The sequence below is a fragment of the Phaethon lepturus genome, unplaced genomic scaffold (genome assembly GCF_000687285.1).
Source record: "Phaethon lepturus isolate BGI_N335 unplaced genomic scaffold, ASM68728v1 scaffold41195, whole genome shotgun sequence".
In the NCBI taxonomy this organism is placed as follows: Eukaryota; Metazoa; Chordata; class Aves; order Phaethontiformes; family Phaethontidae; genus Phaethon; species Phaethon lepturus.
Genome location: NW_010543344.1, coordinates 44670 through 70160, shown reverse-complemented (window position 1 = coordinate 70160; position 25491 = coordinate 44670). Strand labels below are relative to the sequence as shown.

The window sequence follows — 25491 nt, the reverse complement described above, 5'->3', positions numbered from 1 at the left end:
TATATGTATATATATTTGCACTTTTTTTGTCTTGCTTGTAAGCGATTTCAAGTATAACTTCCTGTCCTGGAAGTGAGATGCGGGCAACCAGTATAAGCACAAGTATCTTTTCCTGACGGAACATATTTCATACCTCGGAGTTGGAATACGATCCAGGAGAAACAGGTTCCCCTCGTGCTAACAGAGGAATACGGACTATTCACCCCAGTTGCATTAACCTGTTACAGTAGTTGCTGCATATTTTCTGAGCACGGTTGGAGAAATCCTTTCACCTCTCTCTTCTTCTCATTGCGTACCTCTGGTTAGGGAGCGTAGACAAATTTTGTCGAGATGCTGTAGGAGGATCTCTCACCATCGCTGAAGGTATCAGATTAGCTAGCTAAAAGACCTTCAGTGAGGTTTTGGCTTTATAATTACGTTCCACCACTGACAGACTACTTGAGTGTTTCGTTCTTGGTAGCTACGTGAAAAGCAGCGGCTTGCATTTGGCTCGCTATTGTTAAATTCCATTACCGTTTCTGCACGTTACTTTCTGCCTGAAGTTGAAATAATTCCATTTGTGACGCTAATGACGTGATTCCTGCTTACTTATTAATCCCAATACACACCTGTATGCCAAAGTACATGCAGGTATTAAAACTATCACGTGTTTCTAAACGGGGACCGAGCAGCTTACGCTGTAGGACTAGTAATAAATTGGAAGTGCTGAGGGCAGGACTTGCCACGTTTCAGTGCTCCACGTGTACGTGGTCAGTGCTAGAGAGTTGAGACTCTGTGCAAGATTCAAAACCAAAGAAAGAGAGACATATACTTTTTTACCCAGTTTCAGCAGCGTAGAGTAAATGTGTACTTTTTTACCCATCGTACATACCTCGAATACAGCTCACACCGACAGTACAGTTCTGGGAGATGAGCTCGTGTTACTCGAATGCGGTGAAGTTGTGCGTGCTTGAATTACGTGTGCTTGACTTGTGTACACGCCTTACGCCTTCGCTTTTCCGGGGCCCGGTTCTCTAGTGCTCCTGTTTCATCAGTAAGCCTTTTATAGGGTTGTGCTACAGGAGCACGTGGTATTACATCTCTCCTTTTTGTCTGATCTCTGCAGAGAGTGTAGCAATGGGCCGATTATCAGTAATAAAGATTCACCAGAGTGACCGTGTTTCCATTTGTGTTGACACAATGTACTGGCATGACATTTATTTATTCACTTTGCTCTTGCTTCCTCTTTTCCCTGTACCTCCACTACCATCTAGATAGGGTTCCAGATCAGGACTCGGGTGCAAGAACTTGGCCACGGCTGTATCTTTCTTGTGCAAAAAGCTGGAGCTCTCCAGATTTGCCCTACAGACAGCTACACGAAAAGGGAGTTGATAGAATGTGCTCGTGCTGTCACGGAAAAGGTAAGACATCCCTCTATCTTGCCTCATGGTGATTGTCTACCGAGCTTCCCTGGGGAGTAAACCAGTCAAACGCTTTGGGTTCAGGAAATTTTATTTTTTTAAACTTTCTATGATAGTACAATATTGGCTGAATTACACCAAGTTCTTACTTTACTTTCAAGCATTCGATGCAGTTCATGTGCTAGATTAGCCCATGATTAGCCCTTGCCCATGTCTCATAATAAAACTTCAGCCTCGTGCCAGAGGGAGACTGGTCCAGAACTAATCCCTAAGACATGAGCTAGCACTTGTGCCTTATGAGGCGCTCCCTTGGAAATAATAAATCCATGTGGATGGCCTCAGTTGCCGAGATGAGGTTGCTCAATGACATGTGATTTCATGGAGCGACGTCTCACAGAATCACAACGTCATCAAGGTTGAAAAAGACCTTTAAGATCACCGAGTCCAACCGACAGCCCGACACCACCGTGCTCACCAAACCGTGTCTCAAAGTGCCACATCTACACATTTTGTCTTTCTCTTTCACCCCTCACCAGCTTTGTTGCCCTCCTTTGGACACGCTCCAGCAACTCGATGTCTTTCTTGTAGTGAGGGGCCCAAAACTGAACACAGTATTTGAGGTGCGGCCTCACCAGTGCCGAGTACAGGGGCACAATTGCTTCCCTACTCCTGCTGGCCACGCTATTTCTGATACAGGCCCTCCCCTTTTAAGACTGGGCCAAGCTAACGCGCTTAAAATTGCATCCGCAAACTGTCTGGGGTTTCTTGGTCTTTGGAAACATCCACTTCAAACAGATGGCCTGGGTGGCTCAGCTTTGCTGAACGTTTTTCATGGCCTCTCTCCTTTTGTTGGACACAAACACTGAGAATCAAATGTCAGTTACTTTTAGATTTCACCAAACATCGCTTGTTCAGCCTGTGTTAGTGTGCTCTCAGCTGTACAAATTTGCCAGCGTGTCATGCCCCAGGAGTATCGGCAATCCAAATTTAGGCAGGGGTAGACGGTATCTTGTAAAAAGAGTTAAAGCTGATAAGGAGACTAATAATGAATCACAGGGACAATCTATTTGGGGACAATTTTGAATCTGAACAGAACTTCAGGAGGAACTGTACTATTAGAAGTCAGTATACACATTCCCAGATGTGGATCCTTTCCTGCAAAAGCAGAGCTTAGGACTGTAGTATGGCAGGACAACAGCATCCCGGCTGCGGAGCTTTGAGTACGATGTTCATTAGATTAAGTGGAGATCTCTAGCTTTTTTTGTCATCAAAAATGTTGCTAGATATGAAGCCATATATTGTCTCTCTATACTTTTCTATAAATATAACAGTATTTAGTGTCTGAATTCAGGCAGTCTATACTTTCTGTTCCTCTGATGTTAAAGTTTACATCGGTGTAGTCTACATGACTCTTGGGGTGCTTGAGGCCGGTGGTTATTTTGCGTGTGTTAGGGGAAAAAGCCGTAGCTCTTGGCTCTGACATTTATCCTGGCAGAAGTTTGCTGTATTTCAAGGAAGTTTCAACTGATGTGCTTCATCCCGTGACGAACGGATGGCTTCGTTCTGCCTGAGAAGTGGACTTCCTAGCTGAAGTCCTCTTTACTTTGAGACGATCTTTAGCCATCGTAATGACTACTGCACAAAGAAAGCAAATAAGGGAAAGCAGAAGGAGAGGTATTATTAAAGTTTGCAAAATGACACTGCAGAATGAATTTCGATTGTTGATGCCAGTCACGTTAAAGAGCTCACTTAACGTCCCATAATGAGGCTTTCTTTCTATGACCACCTTGTTGCTTTATGTTTTTTCCAGGTCTCCTTAGTTTTATCTGCCCTTCAAGCAGGAAACAAAGGCACGCAAGCCTGTATTACTGCAGCTAGTGCCGTGTCTGGCATAATTGCAGATCTAGACACCACTATCATGTTTGCTACTGCTGGAACCCTTAATGCCGAGAACAACGAATCGTTTGCAGACCACAGGTCAGTGTAATTGAAAAAGATGGAGGAGCACGTGCACAGGGGAACAGTGGAACTGGCAGAAGTGATCGGCGTGCGGAGATAATTTTTTGCCTTTCTACGTTCCCATGAAAGAAATGGAATGCGGCGGTGGAGTGAGAGGAGAAATAGGAAAATTGGGATATTGGTGGAGGACAGCAAACTTCACTTTGGTTATTTCTGTAAGGAAAGAGTTTTTAAAAGCCGGGGAACATCTGCCGAGAGCAATTCCAACAGAAGACCACAACCGTAGCGCTATTTTCGCTTTGTTGTTGTTGTTGTTGTTTTTATCCAAGCCGTCTCATTGCGTAGACTACCATGCGCTGTTATTCCAGTAGCAAAAATTAGCTGTCCGTCACATTGAAGAGGAATCTTCTATATACTTTATTCCAACATCTGTTCTTGACTGTCTGGCTGTTTGTCTTGCTAAATCGTGCTTATGGTTAATGCTGTTGTGGACAGCAGTGACGGAAACGGCACAGCTATGCCACACGTTTACCCCTTTGGCAGACCTAAGCCCGTTTTTCAACTAGCATCTGCAAGAAAATGATCCCACAACATTTGTTGTCATGTTAAGAGATTTGCAGCTGACCGTTACTTCCTTTGCGGTAAAACCCAGGGCTTCACAGCCGAGACACTGACTTACTGCTTCGCAGCCTAGTTGGCCTACGCGACAATTGCGTGGCCGACGTTTGTTTCCCGCCTTGCCAGTTGCTCCAGAAAGAGGAAAGATGCAATGGTGTGTAAGTTGCTGCCATTCTGCAGACTGAAAGTCAGGGATTTTCATACAGGTCTCATTAATTTCCAGGCTGACATTTTACATGAATATAGTTCTAGTTCTCAGTTAACTTGACTCGTTTCTGAAGTACATACGACAGTGGTTTCTTCTTTTACCCAAATGTCGCTTTAGATTTGTTGTCCTGACATGTCAAAACATGTACATGGTGGGGGGGAACCATGACTAGGTCACATCCTCTATTCCTTTTGCCATTCTTGCTACCGCCTTCCTCGCAAATAATTATTTTAGCTTCCTTACAATATGCTGATTAAGATGGAGGTTTGACAGCTGTTATTTTCCTCACAGCGTGGCCGGATTTTCGTTCGGTGTTAAAATGCAATGCTCTTTTCTGCTACTGCCCTACCTCATTTCTTTTCAAGATGGGGTCATTTTAATAAGCTGTCTTGCATCTGGCCCAAAATATAATGCTACTGTTTTAATAGTTGTCTTCCCCCCACCCCCCACTTCCTAGCCTGCGGTGTATTATCATGAGTGGGCGCTGGCATAATGACTTACATCAGCTCTTTTATGTAGCTGTTAGTCACCGTAACGTTGAAAACCACGGGTTTTTTCCCTCTTCTCCATTTCCACTGCCTTCCCTGCTTCCTCTTTTTTTTTGCTACAGGGAAAATATCCTGAAAACAGCAAAAGCTTTAGTTGAAGATACAAAATTGTTGGTTTCTGGTGCTGCCTCGAGTCAGGACAAACTGGCCCAAGCAGCTCAGTCATCAGCTAACACCATCACTCAACTTGCTGAGGTAGTAAAATTGGGAGCGGCTAGCTTGGGATCCGATGATCCCGAAACACAGGTAAGATGTTTTAAGATTTTTCAGATACTCTTAAAGACACCAGAGGCAGTTTTCAACTGATAAAATTTTGTGGGACTTCTGTAACACAATACGGTTCAGCTCTTCTGGGACTTTTCTGGGTTTATTCAGACATCACTTTTTTGGAATACAATCAAGACGTTAAAGCATCGAGTGGAACTAGACGGGCCTTCGTATAACGCTTTTCTTTTATTTCATGGGTGTGTTCCAGCTGGGATGTTTTGGCAAAGTACTTGTCTCGTTTTTACTAAGTTGTGATTGAACCCCTGACTCATCCCGTTTTTGTTCTAAAGAGCTTGCATGACTTTAAAGCTACTTAACCAGCTTACGACTGGGCTGAGCTCTATGTTAATTGGGTAGGCTAACAAGCCCGTGCCATTCTTAGCTATGTCTGAGGTGTTTTTCAGCTACCTTCGTAACTTCAGCCTTTGGTATACATTATCTCAAATATTTCTTAGGTTTTTTGTTTGGATCTCGGTGAATGGAGGTTGGCAAGCATATTGCAGATGCGCCTGTGATGGCACCAAATCAGTTTGAAAGAGCCTGCTTGTTTGTTTAATGCTCTGAAAGCGATGTGTGTTCTGTTTTGCTTGACCTGTATGACAGACTAAACTTCCAAGATGTTCCCATCTAGGAAAATACTACTGGAAGCACGTTTTTTTTCTTTTTTTCTTTTTTTTTTTCCTTTTTTTAACAGAAGGATTTCCATAAACTAGCAACATTTGCAAAACATTTATCACGCTTTGTTTTTCCCTAAATGCAAAAGCCGAGAAGACGGTACTTAGAATAAAAGCTATTATGCACAAGTAATTATTATTTATTTGGAGCAATTTTATATTGCCAGTTTGAAACTGTAGGTGCATCCTGTGTCCTAAATGGAGCATTTCTAATAGCTCTAGCAAACAATACTCTCACAACATTTTTCCATAGCAGCAACGCTTACTCTACCCAGTGCAATAGAGTTTCAGACGTCTTACGCTGCAAGTTGCCGCACGACGTAGGACTGTTGGACAACAGAGAATTGCATCAGTCCGTCCTGTGTCTCAGGCTCTTTTCTATTTCCATCGTCAAGGAGCTTCTGTGCTACCAAAAGCTAAATAAACTTTCCAGGAAAAGGGAAGATTTCACTTCTGTACAAGTTACAGTGAACTACAAACACAAAGGAATGAGGCTGTTTTCTTATTATATATAATGCTACAGAAATGCAGTTATTGAGAAGTGATTGCTCCACGCGTTATTTTTTTCCCCTGAGCTCTCATTTTTCATGCGTCTTCCAACATTTTCCTTAAAATGAACTCTTTGGAATTCCAGCAAAATACTTAAAGCTTCTGATTTTCTACTAGTGGAAAGGGCAAAGGAGAAGGATTTGGAGGAGAGGATTATTCCAATAATACCCTAAAATAAGTAACGAGTTTGTCGTAATACCTATATTTTGTCTAGGACTTCTCTCTTTGAGCTTGGGTTTAGGAGAGAATATCTCCAGATTTGACTTTTCCTGACTTTAAGGACAACCAAGTTATTCAGCATTTAATTCTGTATAAACCTCTTACAGAGGTTCAACTTTCTTCTCCCTGAAAGAACATCTCCCTCTAACACCTGGCATAGGGAGTACATTTGGTACGTAGCTGTAGCATTAGACTGTAAGCTTATAATCAATCTGTTTTCTAGCTCTTGGCCCACTTCCACCCAAACGGTGAAGAACGTGGAGAAAAGTAAACCTCCTCTTAGGGAAGCTCAGAAGAAGGAAGTCCTAGCTGCAATCAGCATTTCAATTTCTTCACAGGAAGTAGTCATTTGTTAAATTCTGACTGGTTGTAGGTAATACGGTAGCTATCAGCACAGCTCTTCTGCTTCCGGAATATTACATGTTTTACTGGGGCAGAGGGAGGGTGGTACTAACTGTGTACCAGTAGTAGATTGTTTGGGGTTTTTTAGCGGTGTTCTAAAAATCACACCCTCATCCAGGCTACCATTTTTTTGCCTGAGGCTTATGGCTATTTGTCATTCCCGTAGGTTGTCCTGATCAATGCTATCAAGGATGTTGCAAAGGCCCTTTCTGATCTCATTGGTGCTACCAAAGGAGCTGCCAGCAAACCAGCAGATGATCCATCCATGTACCAGCTGAAAGGTGCTGCCAAGGTAAAACCTTACTCTTACGTTTTATTTCCAAGTATCTGTGCGATCACGCTTGATAGACTTGCGAAGCTTGCATTTCAGCAATTCCAGATTGCCTGAAATCTCATTTCTTTCTTTGTTTCATTATCATCCTGGGATACAGGTAAGACGACACTCTTGAGTTTCCATGAAGTTTCAATTTTTGTAGGCTGTCAGGTTATTTTGTGGTTTTGATGAAAGAACTGCAATCTTTCTGAAAAGAAACTTCCTTCTTTTGCAAGCCCATATCTGAGGGCAGGTTCTCCTTTAATAATGTCATAGACTACAATTTATCCAGTATAAAATGGTACCTAAGTACTACGTTCTGAACCATGACGTATGCTCAGGATAAGCATGCGGCCTCTTTATTTAGACCCTGCAGCTTGGGAAACGGGGGGAGAAGGGGGAGGAGGGAAAAAAAACCCTCCAATAACTCTACAACAGGATATTGTGCATTGCTGACCCCTCTCTCTCTCAGTACTTTCCAGAAAGTATACAGGCATCAGAGCTGAAAACTCGCACAGATTACACCATACTTGCGATATCTTTGTGCTTTATTTTCCCTGCACCTGACACGTATTATGACATTTGCCTCACAAAGGCCTTGTGGCTTCACGTCTACAAACTATTTCCAGATATTTAGGCGGCATTACTTCTGCTTTCACATTATGTGAGCGTTGTGGTAGCTTCTGGCTCGGCTGGAAGCTCTTCTTGCTCTCATGTCTGTTGCTTACCTGTAAGACTTGTGCCTCTCTTCCTTTCAGAGCACATGGTAAGAGTATACCGTTGAGGCACTACTTGAAAATGACCCATCTAGTCAAGAAATGTGGCTTCTTGGCTCTTCCTGCAGTGAAGAGCTCTCTGTGTCTAAAGTTGTAACTGTCAAGAAGCTGGACTTCCTGTCTCTTCTTTTTTCATTGTAGCTACTGTTTGTATCTCAACATAGCAGGCTATAGGAAAGGTGTAACTATTACAGTGACGATTAGGTTATTCTGCATCAGGACGATTGGCTTTGTAACGGGAACGGTGACACAGATTCTATATCTGCATGTGGGCTTGAGGCTAGTGTTTGGCTGCTTGCTAACCTGGGGTTTTACCCGATTGCAGAGAATGTACTGGGTAAATTTCAAAAAGAAATACCGTACCTCGATTCACATCTCTTTCAACTTGCAGCATAAGATGCGCCAAAAGAAAAGATGCTAACATAATCAATCTGTATAAGAGACCTACCCTGGAAATGTTGTGAATTCTCCATTTTTTGGTAAAAGTTTTGCCACAACACTCGTATTTAAGACAATATCGCTCTGCAGTTAGTTGTGCTACAATTCTGCAACTTACACGGAGCTGTCAGAAACTGGCCAGCAGGAGAGTTGGCATTTGGTCCCTTAACAAGTACCGTTCAGGAAGCCTCTTAGGCCCTACTGGAAGTAACAATGCTACCTAGCTTAATTTGCCTTGCTTCATACCCTGCTGTCTCTGAAAAATAGGAGGAAGGAATCATGTATTTTTGTCTTCACTTCTCTCTTCTTCAGGTGATGGTAACAAATGTCACATCGCTTTTGAAGACCGTTAAAGCTGTAGAAGATGAAGCTACTCGAGGGACAAGAGCTCTTGAGGCCACAATTGAGTGCATCAAACAGGAACTCACGGTACAGAACAAAATAGCCATACGTGGCAGTTTTTGAAAGTATGCTCTTACACTCAAACCAGCCTGCCCAGGCACTCCTCGTCAATCTATGCTTTACTCCCTTGCAGTGCCTTGGATGCAATTCTTCTCCACCTGTTGCAAATTATCTGTGAAAGTACAGTTATGACACCGCTTTAGCCTACCTTCTTTCAGACGTTACTGGTCCTCATTTTGAGATTCGAGATGCTACCCTACCGTCAAGTACGAATCTGGAAGCAACTGCTTCTTTGTTCTTTAGACGTTAAAGCTTTCGCTATGGATATTCTTTTCTGAGTTCGGTGCTCTTCACTTGTTTTTTGATCCTGGCTTTGCTAATGTCTCCTCAGCATCATAGCCGTATTGCACCTGCAGTTTCATCGTGTTTCTGTTTTTGCTTTAATATTGAAATGATACTACCAGTGATACACAGCCTGCTATCTGATATTCTCTCTGAGCAGGAATTAACAATAGCGTGGAATTCTCTGCCGGATTAGGTGTTAGACCATGACAATTGTTTTCCTTCCTCTTTAAGATATAAAAGTTCAGCCTCCAGCTGCAGCTTTCAGTTATTTTTTTTGCTAGTACACTATTCAGTGACATAAATTAATACCTGCGTGTTTGTGAAGAAGCCTGATTTTTTTTTCTTCCTTCACTTACAGTCCATTTTTATAAAAAACCTATGGACACAGTCTTCAGCAGAATATATTTTGTTGTATAGTCTGCTGATTAGCAAATCTTACAGTGTAACTGCACTGGCACAGTTTTGTCAAGTGCTCTCCATAAAACACCCATTTTTCATTGTGTGAGCACTTCTGTTGTAATGAAGAAATAACTCTTTTTTATTTAATTTTTTTTTTTTTAATACCTCTGTATAGTTGTTGGGAATTCATATAGTGTCTGCAGTGGTAAAAACTCCTGATTCAGTACCTGATCGGGAATGTTCTGTACAATATCTAGTGCACGTTACCGTCGTGTATCCTCCTGAAGGCCTGGCTAAGCTACATTCCTTCCCGTAACTCTGATCTAAAACCTGTCGAGGTTTTTTGTTGAAGGATTGTGCATTATCGCATCTGCTTTCTCAATTTGGTTGGTATCTCTTTGAAATGTTCGTCCTCTTCCTTTTCCTTTTGTCAACATTGCTAAGGAATGGGTCTGTGGTAGTGGTGGTGTCATCTCTTTCATGGGGAGAAAAGTGGAGTACTAGGAGAGGGTCAACAGGAACTGAGGATGGCACATATGTGCTCAAGAAAATGCATCAGGCTTGACTTGGAACTCCAGGGACCGAATCTCAGCAACGTTGAGGGAGGTCCTTCACGTATTTAACTAGACTTCATTTTTTAACATCGCTTCCATTTCTGGAGAGAGAAAGTAAAAAACTGATCAACCAGGAATATGGGATAGACCAGGTTCATTTTTGTCCAGACATTTGCATCCTGTAACCACTAGCCTTCTTATGTTGCACTGTGTGTAGTCAAGACAACAACTCTCCCGATTAATTGTGCGCTCCCAATTGCCCCTGCACGTTAAAAGAATGGCAAGCAAATACAGACTAAATCTTGGGAAAAGGAAAGACAAGATAAAAGTAAGGTTACCCAGCTCTTATTACCTGCATCTTACCACAGTTCATGTATTCCAGTATTCACGAGAGGAGTGTATACTGTCAGATAATTTGCACTATTTTCACAGAATCACCCTGCAGATTTATATCTTTAGGTTTCTAAGGGAGACTAAGTAGAGCGTCAGAGACAACGCTCCACCTCCACTTTTTTAAGAGACATTTGAATATTTTAGTAACGTTGTCGGTCTTGCGCTGTGCTATCCGCAAGGGCTTGGTAAAGCCCAGCCTTTGCAGGGGAAGGATCTCCTCGTGTGACTAGACCAGCCTAAGCAGCAGTCAGGATGAAAAAATAATATAATTAAAGGGATAGCAATTTTTTTGATCCCGTAACACTCTGAACAGCTGTCTGTAACAGCCATCCAAGGTAGTTAAATGGCAGATGAAATGAACGGCTTAATGTTTTTTAGTATGCTTCCCTCAGCTGTTTGTTTCTCTCAGCTGTCTGTAGGTGAGCAGGCTTATCAGGACTAGGCTCGTGACAAGCAAGAATGATATTCAACTACTCTGAATATGTTTCTAATTTCCTGCTGTTCGAAGGCTGCTTCCAGTTGCTGTCTCTTTCTCATGGTTGTTCTGCTTGGATTTGAATGGTATCAGGCTTTCCTTCTGCTTTCACTTTTAGGTGTTTCAGTCAAGTGAGGTTCCAGAAAAGACATCATCACCTGAAGAGTCAATCCGGATGACGAAAGGAATCACCATGGCGACTGCCAAAGCTGTTGCAGCTGGGAACTCATGCCGACAGGAGGATGTGATTGCTACAGCAAATCTGAGCCGCAAAGCAGTAGCTGACATGCTAACAGCTTGTAAGGTAAAGATTCAATTCCTTGCCTAAGACAGAGTTTGTTTTTGTCTGTGTGTGTGACTCTAAATCCCTTGAATGTTATAGTTTGTGTTCACTTTCTGTGTATTAATGCTGTACTTTTCAGATGAGAAAGTTAATGGTTATGATCATTTTAATGGAACATTTTTCTTGGAAGGGATTTTCTGTGCTATGCACAAGAAAAGAAGCAGCACTAATATTGACTGGCATTGTTTTTTTCTGAAAATGAGAAGTTTTATTTGAGCTGGAATTTCCTAGTTTTCAGTCTCCTATTAAACTGGAAGACAAACAATCTCTGCCAATTAGTAGAATATACAAATAATCCTAAAATATCAAATATGATTTCAGTATTTCTAGGGACAGTGAAAGGAATAACTAGGGCCTATTTTTAGTAGTCCTTTTCCCCCTAGCCAAACCTGTCGGTTTGCTCAATTTCTTCTGTGCTTTTCAAAAATGTATTTTGCTTTTGCACTAAAAATATTAGTACCCTGTTTTCTACACTTGCTTGAGCTAGACGACTTTCAAAAACTGACCTGCAAAACTGGGGCAAAAGTATGTGTCATGGAAATGGCTATTAAGCCATTTGGCTATGTTCCAATGATAAAAAAGATCTAGGTATAAATTTTTAAAAACGGGATTATAAAGATCTCATTCCTTTTCATCTTCGATAGTAACACAAAAGTGCCTTTGCGTGTAAATTATGTTCATTTACTTTTGCCTTTACGTGTATGGAAGATAATGGTAAAATAATCATGCTCTTGTGAGGCGTCTGATTTTCAGTATGTGGTCAAATCCGAACTGCCTGCGTCAGCGCCACATTAATTTTTCGCCTAGTACTGCCCAGGTGGAAGGGTTAATTTTCTTTTTAAAATGATCCTCATAAAAAAGACCACGTTCTAATATAACGTAGAACTGGATTTATACAAAACCATTGAATGAAACTTTTTATTTTGACTTCATTTTCTGACGGGTTTTTAGTGTCTGTCAGTTTTTGACCACTTTGCGTGTTTCAAATTTTGATTCTGTCCTCTCCGCTTCATAAACTCAGAAGGTCAACAAAACAAAGCAGCTTTAATTTGCATGGGAAAATTAAACAACTGTGCTATTTACATGAAAACCACCGCAGCCTAATATGTCTTAGGTATAATCCAGTTAATTGAAATTTCTAAGGGAAGCTAAAAACAGTTCATAGCTGTGCAACATTCTGACAAATCGATTCAGGCATCAACTCGGATGCTGGGGCACGCTAAACATCCTTTGCCATTTGTCAGCGCCTAGTGCAGACACATTTTTGTTTAGAACTCTCCGTGTTAATAGGCAGCAAATGCTCAGGAACAGAATTCTCTGTTTCCAGAAACGTTATAAACACATTCACATACACAATATACAGCCTGATATGTAATTCTGAACATTTAATCATGAACATTCATCTTCTTATGTTTACATTTGCTCCTAGTTAAGCTAATGGTTTCGAAGTTCATGCGTTGTGAGTGACCGACAGGATGAAACATCCTGCAAACTGAACGATGGAGGTCTGGGATGCTGGAAAGCATTCGTGATCTCCCAGGGAATTACCTTCACAAAGAGAGCAATCTACGGAAGGAAAATGGCTGGGAGTCATTTTACTTACCTGTAGTGATACACTGACAAGGAGTAAGATTAGTTCTATCCTGTCTAGCTTTCCTAAAATCGAGAGCTGTTATTGGGCAAACAGGAATACAAGCTTCCAGGTATACTAATTTTATGTGCTATCTAAAAGGTATGACAAAATAGCCATGCCATTTAACAAAGCTTTTAAATACGCAGCTGGTACCAGACTTTATTTAGAAAATCCTGTTTTGACAAATTTTGCTCAGAGACTTAGAAATCTTATGCCATTAATTTCTGCAAATTGATTACTGTACACGGCATTCCCATGATAAGCCACATCCCTTGAATTTTAGGGTTAGGAACCAGCAGTCTTGGCCTCACTATGCCGTAAAAGCTGTGCAATGCAGTGGGCCTTGGTTTTTGTGATAGTTGACAAGCACTGGAGAGGTTTCCGGTGTCATTAAGTTAGTCCGTACAATAAGCACTGACAAGTAATCAGATTTTGATGTCCTTTGGGCTAAGACAAAAGTGCGTGTATATGATCTATGGTAGAATTGTATAGAACATAGCTCAGACTTCCCTGGTGTCAGGAATTTACTTTTCAGTTCTATTTCACTGTCAGCTGCCTAAGGTAAGTAGTATATGGGATTTGACTTACTAGCAGTTATATATATGCTTGTGCTCGGTCTGCTATACATGAATTTACAGTGCTCGTTAGTAATTCTACGCTTATAAGTAGATGCCATTTCAAAAGACAATGAGGTTGATTACTGCAGGATATAATGAACCAAGGCAACTCTCATTAAAGTCACTGGAAACGCTGTAATTACATTTACTGAAGGTTAGAGAAGGCCCTAAGATAATAACAATTTCTGTCTTTATTACCTATTTGTATAAAAAAATTACTATGCAGTAAGTAATCTGTGCATAAGGTCACTGATTTTAGTGATTGCTGTTGGAAAGGAAACAGGTACGAAAGGTCCATCAAAAGCATAGAAAATAATTGAAGCGAGTAATGACTTACATCGTTACATAGCCAGTAGATTGAGGAAAACGATTGTTCACCTTTTCTCAGCACTCATTAGACTGCATCTAGAATACTGTGTCCAGTTTCAGGCTCCCCAAAAGAAGGCAGGCACTTATTAAACTGGAGCAAGCTCAGCGGAACCCACCCAGATGGTTGGGGCTGGAGCACGGGCCCTGTGAGGAGACGCTGAAGAACTGCCTGTTCAGCCTGGAGAAGAGATGGCTTTAGGGGGATCTCTAAAACCTACCGGGAGACTGCCAAGAGGAGACCCTGTTGGGCTATTTACTTGAGGTGCACGGCAGGGGAACAAAACACAATGGTCAAAAATTGAAACATAGGAATGTCCAGTTACTCCACTGTGGGGATAATCAGGCATTGGGATGGGGGCCTAAAGAGGGCATGAAATCTCCATCTTTAGAGGTTTCCAAAGACCTAAGTGATCTGGTCTGAATTTAGTGCTAACCTAGCTTTAGGCAGGAGGTTGGACTATGTGAATTCTCCACGTTCCTTCAAACAGCACCCATTTTTTGATGCTATCTCAGTACCTTTTACTGCCACAAGTTATGCATCGGTGCTGACGGGCTAGAGGTTGTAGTACTAGAGTCAAGTAGTGCTTGCTGCCTTACTGTTTTGAAAGCACGTGAAAAGAAAATGAGGGCTGATAGTGAAGAGAAGCCTTCGCAAGAAGAAATAAATGTGTATTCTGGTTCTTCGGACACACGCTTCAGTTTGAGATGCTTTGGCATCTTTGCCGAAGGCTTTCTTTGCAGGGCTGGAAAAGTAACCATTTCTGTTGCGAGTCCTAACTGGTGTAGTGAGATTTCTGTTGGGACGTGTCTGTGTTATAAAAATGTCTTCCTAAAATGACTTTATCACCTCTTTAGTCTGCTCTGAAGTATATGGTTTGTTTTAAGACTCCTCAAACCTTAAAAATGCTCCCAAAATATTCTGATATCAGTCCTCGCTATGTACTCAAAGCATAAAATGAAGTTTGTATTTCTCTCCTACAGATGTTTTCTCTAATTGCATGTGTAACCATAATACGGAAGAGGCATATTAGAATGCTTACAATGTATTCATGTGAAACACTGGGGGATCCTTCTGCCCTATTTGAAAATGAAAAATAAGCTGTTCTGCATTTTTTTGACTTCTGGAGCTTGTTTGAAGTATGCTGAAGATGGGAATCCGATGATGTTTCCTCCCTATCTCCTTTCGCTTCAGATTGTTTGTTGACAAGATGGTGGTGGCTAATGGGAGCCGTTTGCGTGCTCTGCTGATCTTGAACTTCCCGGCAGAGGGAGCCCACAGACCAGCTCCAGCCCCAGCTGACACCAGCGCTTTCTGGGGATGTCGAGGGGTGCGGGAAGGGCTCAAAATAAGTGAGCAGTGAGATAATCCCCCGTCCCAGTGGAAGATATGAGGCTGCAGGGGTGGAAGGAGCTGTTCTGTGAGAGGCAATGCTGATTTTTAGGAAGTTTCACTTGTCAACAACTAGCACTTCCGTTCAATAAAAAAGTTCCCTAAAAGTTTACTTTAGAGGCTTGAAGAAGCTGCAGTTTTCACTTTTTATTAAAAATAAAATGGTTGAATTACTCAGGCTTGTGTCAGATGCCAGACGTTATACTTAGTTGAAATCCTTAACAAGTCAAAGAACTGGCCCTGCTGATGCTGCTTCTCTGGATTTAAACAGATGGTTCCCGCACTGCCTGTGCTGTGTTAAATCTTTATGTCAAGCTACAACCGTTAATAAGCTTTTACTTACAATGTGTTACCAGATAACAAAAAGCAGCTAATGCTTCTTTTGGGTGGGTGGGTTGGTTTTTGTCTCTCTCATATAGAATAACGATATCCTGGCACTTCTGTAGCATTTTTCACCTGCTGTTTGCAAAGCCTTCTATAAGGAACAAACTATTATCTCTATCTTGAGGAATGGAGAAGGAAAAATGAGAGACCCGCATTTGACCCACACACTGGGCTGGTGGTTGACCTCTGATTGGACCAAAGTTTTCTGGGGCCAGCCCAGTGCTTTGGTCTCTAAACCACATGGCCATTTCTACTTTCATTCCTTCATGGTAGGCTGTGCAGGCTTACAATAAAAAAAATGGTTTTAAGTATATTTCTAACCTGTGAGATGTAAATGGCCGTTTGCAGATGGCAAAACTACACTTACAATTTTTAATTTCATTGGTATTAGTAAAAAAGAAGAGCCACAGTAGCATAACCTTTGCACCGTAGAACGGTATATACGCAACCCAAGAGCCCCTTCCAGCCCCAAGGTGTTTTCCAAGTGATATATTTGCATTAGAAGAAATCATAAATCCTTCTGTAGTTTCAGATGGTTCTTCAAGGGTTTCTCTATTTGTTCACGACTGGCAGAAAGCAGTAGTACTATAATACCTAAAGCAGGACACTAAGAAAGACTGCAGATGCACACCCAGACAGGAGGATGTGCTGATAAAAGGGAAAGTGTTCTCAATGCCAGTCTCAGAACTGGAACTCTGCTGCTCTTTGAGCACAGTTTACTTACACCTTTACAACAGAAACAGCTGGCCCTCAAGCTTATATGTCATTTGCACGTTATGAAAAATTTCTTCCCTTCTTTTTCCCCTGTCTTCTCTGTGCTGACCTCCTCTTCCGTGAGCAGTTTTGGAGTACTAACATTGTTTTGCCTCCTCAGCAAGCATCATATCACCCCGATGTGAGCGAAGACGTTCGAGAGAGAGCCCTGCGCTTTGGAACAGAATGTACCCTAGGATACTTGGAACTCCTGGAACATGTTCTCCTGGTAAGGAGTCATCTGCATGCACATACTGGATCCCTTCCAAGGAGAATATTCTCCCTGACCTCTTTCTATAGTGGCTGCTAGTAACACATTTTTATCAGTTTGTCACAAGATTATCAACAGTTTTGTTATTCAGGAAAAGCAAGCTCAGTACTTCAGCTCAAACTGCGAGACAGAGGGAAGACTGGAAGTACTTAAACGGGACTGAATTCTGGATCAGATCTGGAGGCAGTATGGGTCCTGACCTAAAAATGGTCCCCAAAAAAGAAATTAAAATAAGACACTTAAGTATTCTTTTAAGCCCACTATAAGCATTAGACATACTAGGCACGCTCCTGTCCCCAGACCAAAGAGGTTATGTTACCTTTATGAAAGCACTTTTACATGCCTTTTGCAGTCCTTATGCCAGGAAAATAAGAGGCACCTACTCAATGACATCCCAAAACCCTAAGCCAGCACTGCCTCACAAAGAGCTTTCCAATTCATGTCAGACGTAACACCTCCAAAGCTCTGCATAAAAATTCTCCACTCAAATCAAAACTCATGAATCCTGCTGTCAATTGGCTTTTCTTGACCGTACTTAATTATCACATCGCATATTGTTCTTCTGTTGCTTTTACATTTGTAGGAAGCAATAATATGTGTTTGAACTAACATTTGTAAGATATTGGAGGTGACATCAGCGGTCAGCTTCATGGATGCCCAGAGATTTCTTTTACGTGGCTTTAAGCTGACATACTAAAGTCTCTTAAAACTGAAATTCGCAGCTACCAACTGCAGATTAGCAAATCCAAGTCAGCTTTACTGCTGAGAATACAGCATGTCTAATCATTTACATCAACTTGTCAAAATATACGTAACAGTTACGCTTGCCACTAGTAAGGAAAATAGTTCAACAAAAGTTGAACTTGTTAATGTAATTCCTAGAGCTGCATAGCAGTAAGTAATTTAGCATTAGATGTGTGATCCATTTCTAGTTTAGAACTACTTTGGGGAATTTTTCAGATCTGGTCTCCCGAACTCTGTCATAGTACTTGTTTCAAACTATATGCCAGAACGGAACGAAGACGTGAGTCAATTTTTGCTCATTTTATTTTTCTCTCTCTGCTTAAGTAAAGAGCCTTAAGGTAAGAAAGGCCTGTTCCTCCAATACAGCAGAACAGGCCTTTCTTACCTTAAGCTTCTTTACTTTCAGGGCCCTAAAGCCATGAGAAAGTTCCCCTCCAACTCTCCCACCCCACCCCCCCAATGTTTGCTGCCTTAGAAAACTGACTCTGACCCAGATTACAACCACGATTGAACAGCAGAATGCCTGCAGGAAAAAAAAAAAAGGAAAAAGGATGTATGGAATGGTAACTTTATCTTCACTCTTTGCTGAAGTCTGTCTAGAACTAGTCATGTACACACATAATAGCACGTGCTGTGCTCCATAAATGTAAACAGGATCTGGAAAGTAGATGATGAAAAAAAGATCACTTTCGAAGGAGCATTGAACCAAGTAAATGGCAGACTTTTTGCTCTAGGGACTTTTGCCCTGTTTCCCCTGAGTTCCAACTCTTGAGAGTTGTGGCAGACACACAGTCTCTGAGTTGCCTGAGCAACTCCTGCCATACACAATCTTGCTAACTTAACATCCTAGCTCAGATTTCTTTTGCTCAGATAAAAGAAAATGATAGCAAGATGGTTTCAGCATCAGACAATCCTGTTGCCTCCTGATGCCTGTTACTCTGGTAGTTTAAAACCCCTAGGTCTACAATTTCATTTAATGTATAACCTCCAGAAAACACAGATCATCTCAGATTAGAAATCTCTACTTAGTCCACCTGGCACCTTGTGATACAACTGTTAGTAAGTTCAATCATGCCCTTGGTAGTCAGGCTAGGGATGACCTCCATGTGTGTCTCAATGCAGGGATGCCAAGGCGTACTATTCAGCAGCCATATTTCTTTGAAGGTTATACTTTTTAGGTGCAAGAGTTGTCAGATGCAATATCGAAGATTCCTTAAGCCAGTGCATTGAATTGTGCAGAGGTTGCACCGGGCAAGTGGCATAAAACTGACTTGATTGCTCAAAGGAATATTCCTCTAATCACCTAGCTAGGGGTAGGGCGCAGGAACACACTAATTAAAGCTGTTGGGCATGCACAAATTCATATAAAACAACTTGTAGGTTGTATTCTTAGCCAGGTTAAAGACTGGCCTGCCCTCCTACGTATTCATATGCTCCATCTCTGTCAGTATTGATGCATGCTGAGTTGAGGGGAAGTCTGAAGCTTTTGTTATTGTTCTCATGCCATGCCTGTACATGACTGCAGGGGATGAGAATCTGCTGTGAGTTCTAAATTGGCGTTAAAACAATGCAATTTGTAAACCACCTAGTTTTAAAATTTGCATCCATTTGTTCAATTCCAACATTCCCACTGCTATCATAGGTAGCACTACTGTCACTGTTTCTTGCTGGAGCAGAAAATGCCATTTTTTTGGTCCTGACCACAGTCGTGTATTTTTGGACATTTTTGCTTGTGTGGGAAGATAAACCTTGAGATGCTCAATTTCTGCCATACTAAGGGATTATGCAGTGCATAAACCTTGGTTTATGACTGCGTTGTTACATTTTGTTAACATTGCAGATTGTTTAGCTTTTGAGGGTTCATGTACTTCTGTTTACTATGGAAACTAGTTGACTAAAGATCATCCTTAGGAAGCAGGACACCAGTCCACCCATACATTGACATGGCAGTTGCAGAGAGATAGGATTCTTCACGTGGCAGAATTCTCACCAGGCAAAGTTAAGAAAACAATTCAGCTTAGTTTATTCTGTCAAAGTAAGGGCTTAGGCATTTGACTGCAAAATGGGAAACACGCTTACAAAAGGATAAAATGTATTTTCAATGTGCACAAAATTTTAAGAGCTGCTTTGCAGGGGAGTTTTTAAAAACATTAAGAAAATGCACACCTGAATGTGACTTTCGAGACTCAATCTCCTGTTTTGCTCTTAAATATCTCTCGCTATGTGTCACACTCAGAAGTAGTTTTTGAGTATACATGAATTTCCAGAACTTAATCTTTTTTCTCCTTACAATATGGTAATTAAAAATGCAAATGTTATTCCTGTTCAGGGGAAGAACTCAACTTCATTGTCTGAATGTCTGACTGTTTTCCATTTGAAGAAGCACAGTTTAATACTTGATGCAAATGGGGCTAAACCACAACAGAGGTGTCTGTCTTTCCCTTCTATTTAAGGATCTTGCCTAGGGTTGGCCTTTCCATTGTGTTCCCCAATGATTTTTTCCAGAACTAGGCAAATAGTGCTAGCTTGCAGAACTCTGTAATTCTATTGTTTAGAAATAGTGACCAACCAGTTTGTTAATACTAGAAAATCAACTCCTCTCCAGCAGTTCAGAAAGACTAAGCCTGATGCTTAAGTACAATGACTACAGTATCTGAGAATGGAGTGCTAAAGCTACAAATTCCTCCCACATACTCATACATGCACCTCTGTTTTGGAGATTTCTGTCCTAGTTTTATTGCTGAGAGCTTCCAGACAATATTGTCAGTTCCTGTAGAAATGCAAGGCAGTGCATTTTCTAGTATGCATCAGACGTTGCAGTCTAAGCCTTTGCTGCTACTGATGCATTGACAATTGTGTTTTTCTCACTGGACTTATGTTTTCTCTCAGCCGATTGCGGTATAAAACAAACCTGCCACTAGCGTGCCTTGGGAATGTTCCAGCCTTCTCTGGAATCCTTACTAATATGCATTATTGCATTTTATCTTTTTCTCTAGATCCTTCAAAAACCAACTCCAGAACTAAAGCATCAGTTGGCCTCTTTCTCCAAGCGGGTTGCTGGTGCTGTTACAGAGCTCATCCAATCAGCAGAAGCAATGAAGGGTGAGTTGGGCAGCCTGGCTACCAGTATGGTGTGCTTTTTACTCCACAGATGGTGATAATGATCTGTCATTTTTGGAGTTTAAAACAAAACCAAAAACTAACAAAAACCCTTCTAGTATGTTCTAGGTGTCTTGGTACTACCTACTTCCATTCTTTTAATTTCTCTGCTGGTATTCACTTGTTCACAGTGTTGGTAAGCATGTCTATTTGACCCTCTCCCACTTCACGTGATCGGTCATAAGTCATCTGTAAACCACGTGGCCTTTGAAGATGGAACCATCAAGCACAGCACTCAAGAACCACAGCAGCAGAAAACAAAATACAGTATCACTCCTCTTGAACTGGCGGCTGAATTGTAATTGGACGGCTGGTTCCTTTCCTTATACTCATGTTTGTTCAGTCAAAATAAATCCTTTCCTTTGTAGTGATAGTTGCTTTACAACTTCAAATAAAAGGGGATGCCACCATCTTACTGAATTAATACTCAGCCTCTAGCAATGATGTCAGCTTTAGGTCTGTAGTGCTTACTGTCCCCTGCCTGGGTCCTGCCCTAACAAAGTATGTTAATGAAACAATGAGACTTAGACAATTTTGGTCTGGATGATTTCCTGAACTCTTAGAATCGAAGAACTTGTAGACAAACATAAACTCAGCACTCAAATAAGCAATGAATTCCATTGCTTAGCAAAAGTTCACTGTTCTTATCATAGACAAGTGATATCTTTCTCACCTACTGACTTCCTTAGTAAAATTTTTATCCAGTGATACATGCAAACTCTTAGGACGACATTTCTAACATTCTACATTTTAAATGAGATGAATACATATCAAGGGTGGTGTTATTACATATCAGACCACTACTGCTGAAGCACATCTACTACCAGATTTACTGGGAATTTTAGTCTAAAGAAATCTTCACAGCCATCAGAAAGGCAAATGAGCATTCTAGTCTCACAGGTAATAGAATGCTACAGTAAAATATTTTTAATAAAGCATTGTAATAACTTTTTATTTTATTCTGTGCCACACACACCCCCAACAAAGGCTTCTAGTAAATTCGTATTTGTTCAAGCATTCTTTCCTAAGCTAGGCCAGAGAACGCTATACTCATTTTTCTGATATCCCGTGTAATATACATTTCAGGTTTTTCTCAGTTATTTCCTGCTTTTATCAGTACGCATTCCTTGGAAAAGAATCCTGACCAAACACTTTTTGTATATGGGAATTCATTATCATTTTCTTAATTTTTTTTCCCCTCTATGTCTTAATATAGCTACTCTGTTTCATAATTATGCTTTTTGCCTGTTCAGGTAAATTTATTGAATTCTTCAGCCTTTTCTGCACTGTTTCTTATGTTCCAAAATTTCCATTTTCATTTGCTAACAAGCCGAGCCAATATCAGAATTTTTCTGTTCCCTAAATGCTTTTTAAAAATCTTTTTATTCTTCTCATCTTTGGAGACATTTATTCATTTCCAGTATTTTTTGCATTTTAATTCATATTCATTAAAATAAAAATTTGCTTTTTATTTCTTTTTTCACTTGCTGCCTGTAGGGTTTTCTTTTTATTCACTTTAGAAGATTTTTTTTGTGGGAAGTAGTATGTTTTTTAACCCTTCTCAATTTTCATTCCTAATTTTCATTTATAGATACTTGATAAAACTCTGTCTCCTAACCAATTTAGCATGTAAATGTTTTAACCTTTGTGAAATGCCTTTTTTTTTGAAGAAGAAGTGCTACATTTTACAAGTTTGGTTTTGACTGTGTTTATACGTGCTGCCTGTATCAAAAATTTTTTTTCCCTGCTTATCTGCCAATATTAGGCTTTAATATAGAATTCGTTCATCTTGTACACCATTTGAGCTGAGAAATTGTCTTTGGTAATGTTTTGATACTTGATATAAAATACATATATCTGTACTACATAGGGATTAGCAGCATGAAATGTGGCTCACTAGGATTAGAGTACCATGTGTGTCAGCTTTCTCCCAGCACATCATAAATAGCAGCGAGTCATTTTGTATTCTGCTGTGATTTGGTCATCCATAGCAGAAACTGCCTCATTCTTTAGCTGGTGCAATGTTGATCCATAAGCATTCAAGGTTATTTCCTTTGATGTTTGATGAATCAGACATGAGTTATGCTAGTCCTGAGGGAAAGTGCCAGTATCCTTCTCCCCAGCTGCTCTTCCTTAATAACGATTAATGTTTCAGTTGATATTTTAATATTAGGTTCACCCAAGCTTTCTGATCCAGTTTCAATAAGTTTAACAAGACTTCAAGGGATTTTTGCTTTCCTTTGTTTTTTTTCGTTCTAACTTAGTTTTCCTTTGCCTGTGTACATTGCTTCCCACCCTTTTCTGTTTCCATCTGTGACGCCACTTCCTCCCCTTGCCCTTAGTAGTTATGAACTTAGACATTTTCTTTCTGGTTTCCTTTCTCTCTCCATCTGTTTTTCCTTTGGGCTGTTTCATTGCTTCCCACAACCCAGCACATGGATGCTTTCTCAATCTTGTCATCCAAAGAATATTGTTAAGAAATTGATAATAATAATGCACTGAGAACTTCCAAAAATCAGAGATCACCTCCAGCCAACTATTTTGTGGATCTACAAAATTTCTGTGAGCCAAAAGAAATGCCAAAAACTCAAAACAAAAAAAAAGAGGTTGACCTTCGGTTATGTTACAGAAACTGCTTTGCCCTTCTCTACACTACTGTTAGAAACACATTGCCAAAAGCATGCTTTCTTTAGTCAATACTAGCTTCATCTCTAACCGCTTCCAAAAGTGAGAATCTGAAAAGCGTGCTGTGGATGATTATATGTTGTCTGTAACACGTTCTCTTTACCATTCTGTCAGACTTCTCAATGTACCTTACAACTTGGTCAAGTTAGAAACCATCTTAGTAAAAGCTTTGATACACATAAGTTGAGTAACAGCTAGTTCTGTTCCCAGTATGGACAGTATTCCTTTTCGAAGCTGCTTTGTTTACACAGTTCTTAATTAAGTTACTTTCATAACAGAATAACCCTGCTAAATACTTTTTTTCATCCTGACTTACATTTTGCTCTCAGTGGCTTAAACCACAGTGGTTTTATGCCACTATGGTACTAAAATCAGCTTTCTGTGATGTGCATTCTGTATTTGACACTTGAAGTGTGATTGTAAATCGCCTTGTTTGAATGGCAGCTCACAGCGGCACTGAAGTTATTGTCTTCGTCTCCATTAATTTCAGGGACAGAGTGGGTGGATCCAGAAGACCCAACAGTCATTGCAGAGACAGAGCTACTAGGGGCTGCAGCATCAATTGAGGCTGCAGCAAAGAAGTTAGAACAGCTGAAACCAAGAGCCAAGCCAAAGGTGAGTGTCCATCCCCCTTGTTTCTTTGAAGTTAATAAAGCAGAAGATGCATATAGCCCACATATTGATGTATACTTTGTTACTGCCCACGATAATGGTATAAACAACCAAACCTCGCATCAGTCTCAGTGCTACTAGACACTGCACTGGATGGGACTTTCCCCTGAAGGAAGAGGGTGAAAAGATGCTTTTCAGGGAGTGAGTCAAGCACCAGCCATGAGCAAGCAAAGGAAGAAAAGAAAAATATTAGAAATGCTTTTAAGAGTCACAGTACCCTTACTGTTGATTGTTTACTTTTCTGTTTCCAAACACATTTTACTGATGCGAAAAGTCATTCTCACTTCCTTTCCTTTGAGGACCCTTTGTTCTCATCTGAATATGTGTAGTATAGCAGGAGAAGGCAGCAGCAACACAGAAGGGATTCAGCAGAATGCAAAAGACCTTCAGGATTTTTCAAGATACTAAAAACATAGCATTTTATGCCATGCTAAAAGAGTAGCTGCTTCAGTATCAAATCAGATATGTGGTATGACCATTTCTATTTAATTTACCTGAAGGAAAATAAATTGCAGTTGATTATGAAAGCAAGTAGCATTGCATGTTGCCAGGTCATTTCAAACATGTCTCTGAATATGTTAGATAAAATTAAGCCAACTATTTTCATGTGCAGTACAGAGGAAATATATGAAACTGCTGTTGCTTATGGTTGTATGCATAGCTCACAAGACTGTATCACAGAGAATTGCTACTTTTTGCCCAGTGTAGAATAACAGGCAGGTTTTAGAAGAAATTACCATGTTGCCTACAACTGCATCTCTTTAAAATGAAAATCATGCTTTGGCTGTGTAATTGACTTCAGGAAAAGAGTATGTATCTATTTCCCTGTTTATGCTGCTTTGTGAGTGCAAAACTGTTTTCTAAGTAAAGCTAATGAGAAGTCTTTCTAAAAAGGAGGGCCTCAAGAACATGCAATGTTGGATGATTGTTGTCAGTGCAAAGTGGTATTTTGTCATTCAGGAACATCAGATGAAATAGTTCTTGGTAGCTTCACTCTTTGAGGTCTTCTCACCCACACTCTCACCCCCGCTTAGTGATGGAAATAAATTAGCTCATGAAAAAGAGTTGCTCTTTGTCCTGCATTTTTTAACAAGTACATCCATTTTGTTTATAAAGAAAAATGGTCCTTTATAATGAGATTCTACAGAGCAGAGGACACAGGCTGAGTCTGAGGAGAGGAAGAGTCCTCCATCACCTTTTCTATACAATCACTGCACAATAGCATATGTGTGTTGCCTAGTAACCACAGAGCAGTTTCCTTCCAACATCTAAGCCACTCCAGGGTCATTGTAATTTCCCAGTGAATACAGATCTCACACCTGCTCCTCATTTAACATGTTAATTTGAGTACTGAGTCTGCCTGTGATTTATTGGTCTGTTTATTTGTCATTTTCTGAAACTAAAATTCATATCCAACTGTTTGTTTAATTTGGGTTTTAAACAGCCTTTACATCCTCTTTTAGATGTTTAATCCCTTTCACAATGTGAATTGTAACACACATGAAAGGTACTAGGAAGATCACAGAATGGCT

The 25491-nt window shown here is 40.6% G+C and overlaps 1 protein-coding gene across 1 annotated transcript in view; it reads left to right on the top strand.

The window, feature by feature from the left end:
• Nucleotides 1-1253: 1253 nt before the first annotated feature.
• LOC104621763 (talin-2-like) overlaps nt 1254-25491 on the top strand; it is a gene marked incomplete at its 5' end in the record, with an annotated part of 37739 nt that continues 13501 nt past the window's right edge. The window contains 9 exons of the mRNA XM_010288323.1: nt 1254-1400; nt 3211-3377; nt 4796-4979; nt 7011-7136; nt 8684-8800; nt 11058-11243; nt 16550-16657; nt 20440-20545; nt 23778-23902. Coding sequence (XP_010286625.1) covers nt 1254-1400; nt 3211-3377; nt 4796-4979; nt 7011-7136; nt 8684-8800; nt 11058-11243; nt 16550-16657; nt 20440-20545; nt 23778-23902 — 1266 coding nt within the window. The remainder of the gene's footprint in view (nt 1401-3210; nt 3378-4795; nt 4980-7010; nt 7137-8683; nt 8801-11057; nt 11244-16549; nt 16658-20439; nt 20546-23777; nt 23903-25491) is intronic.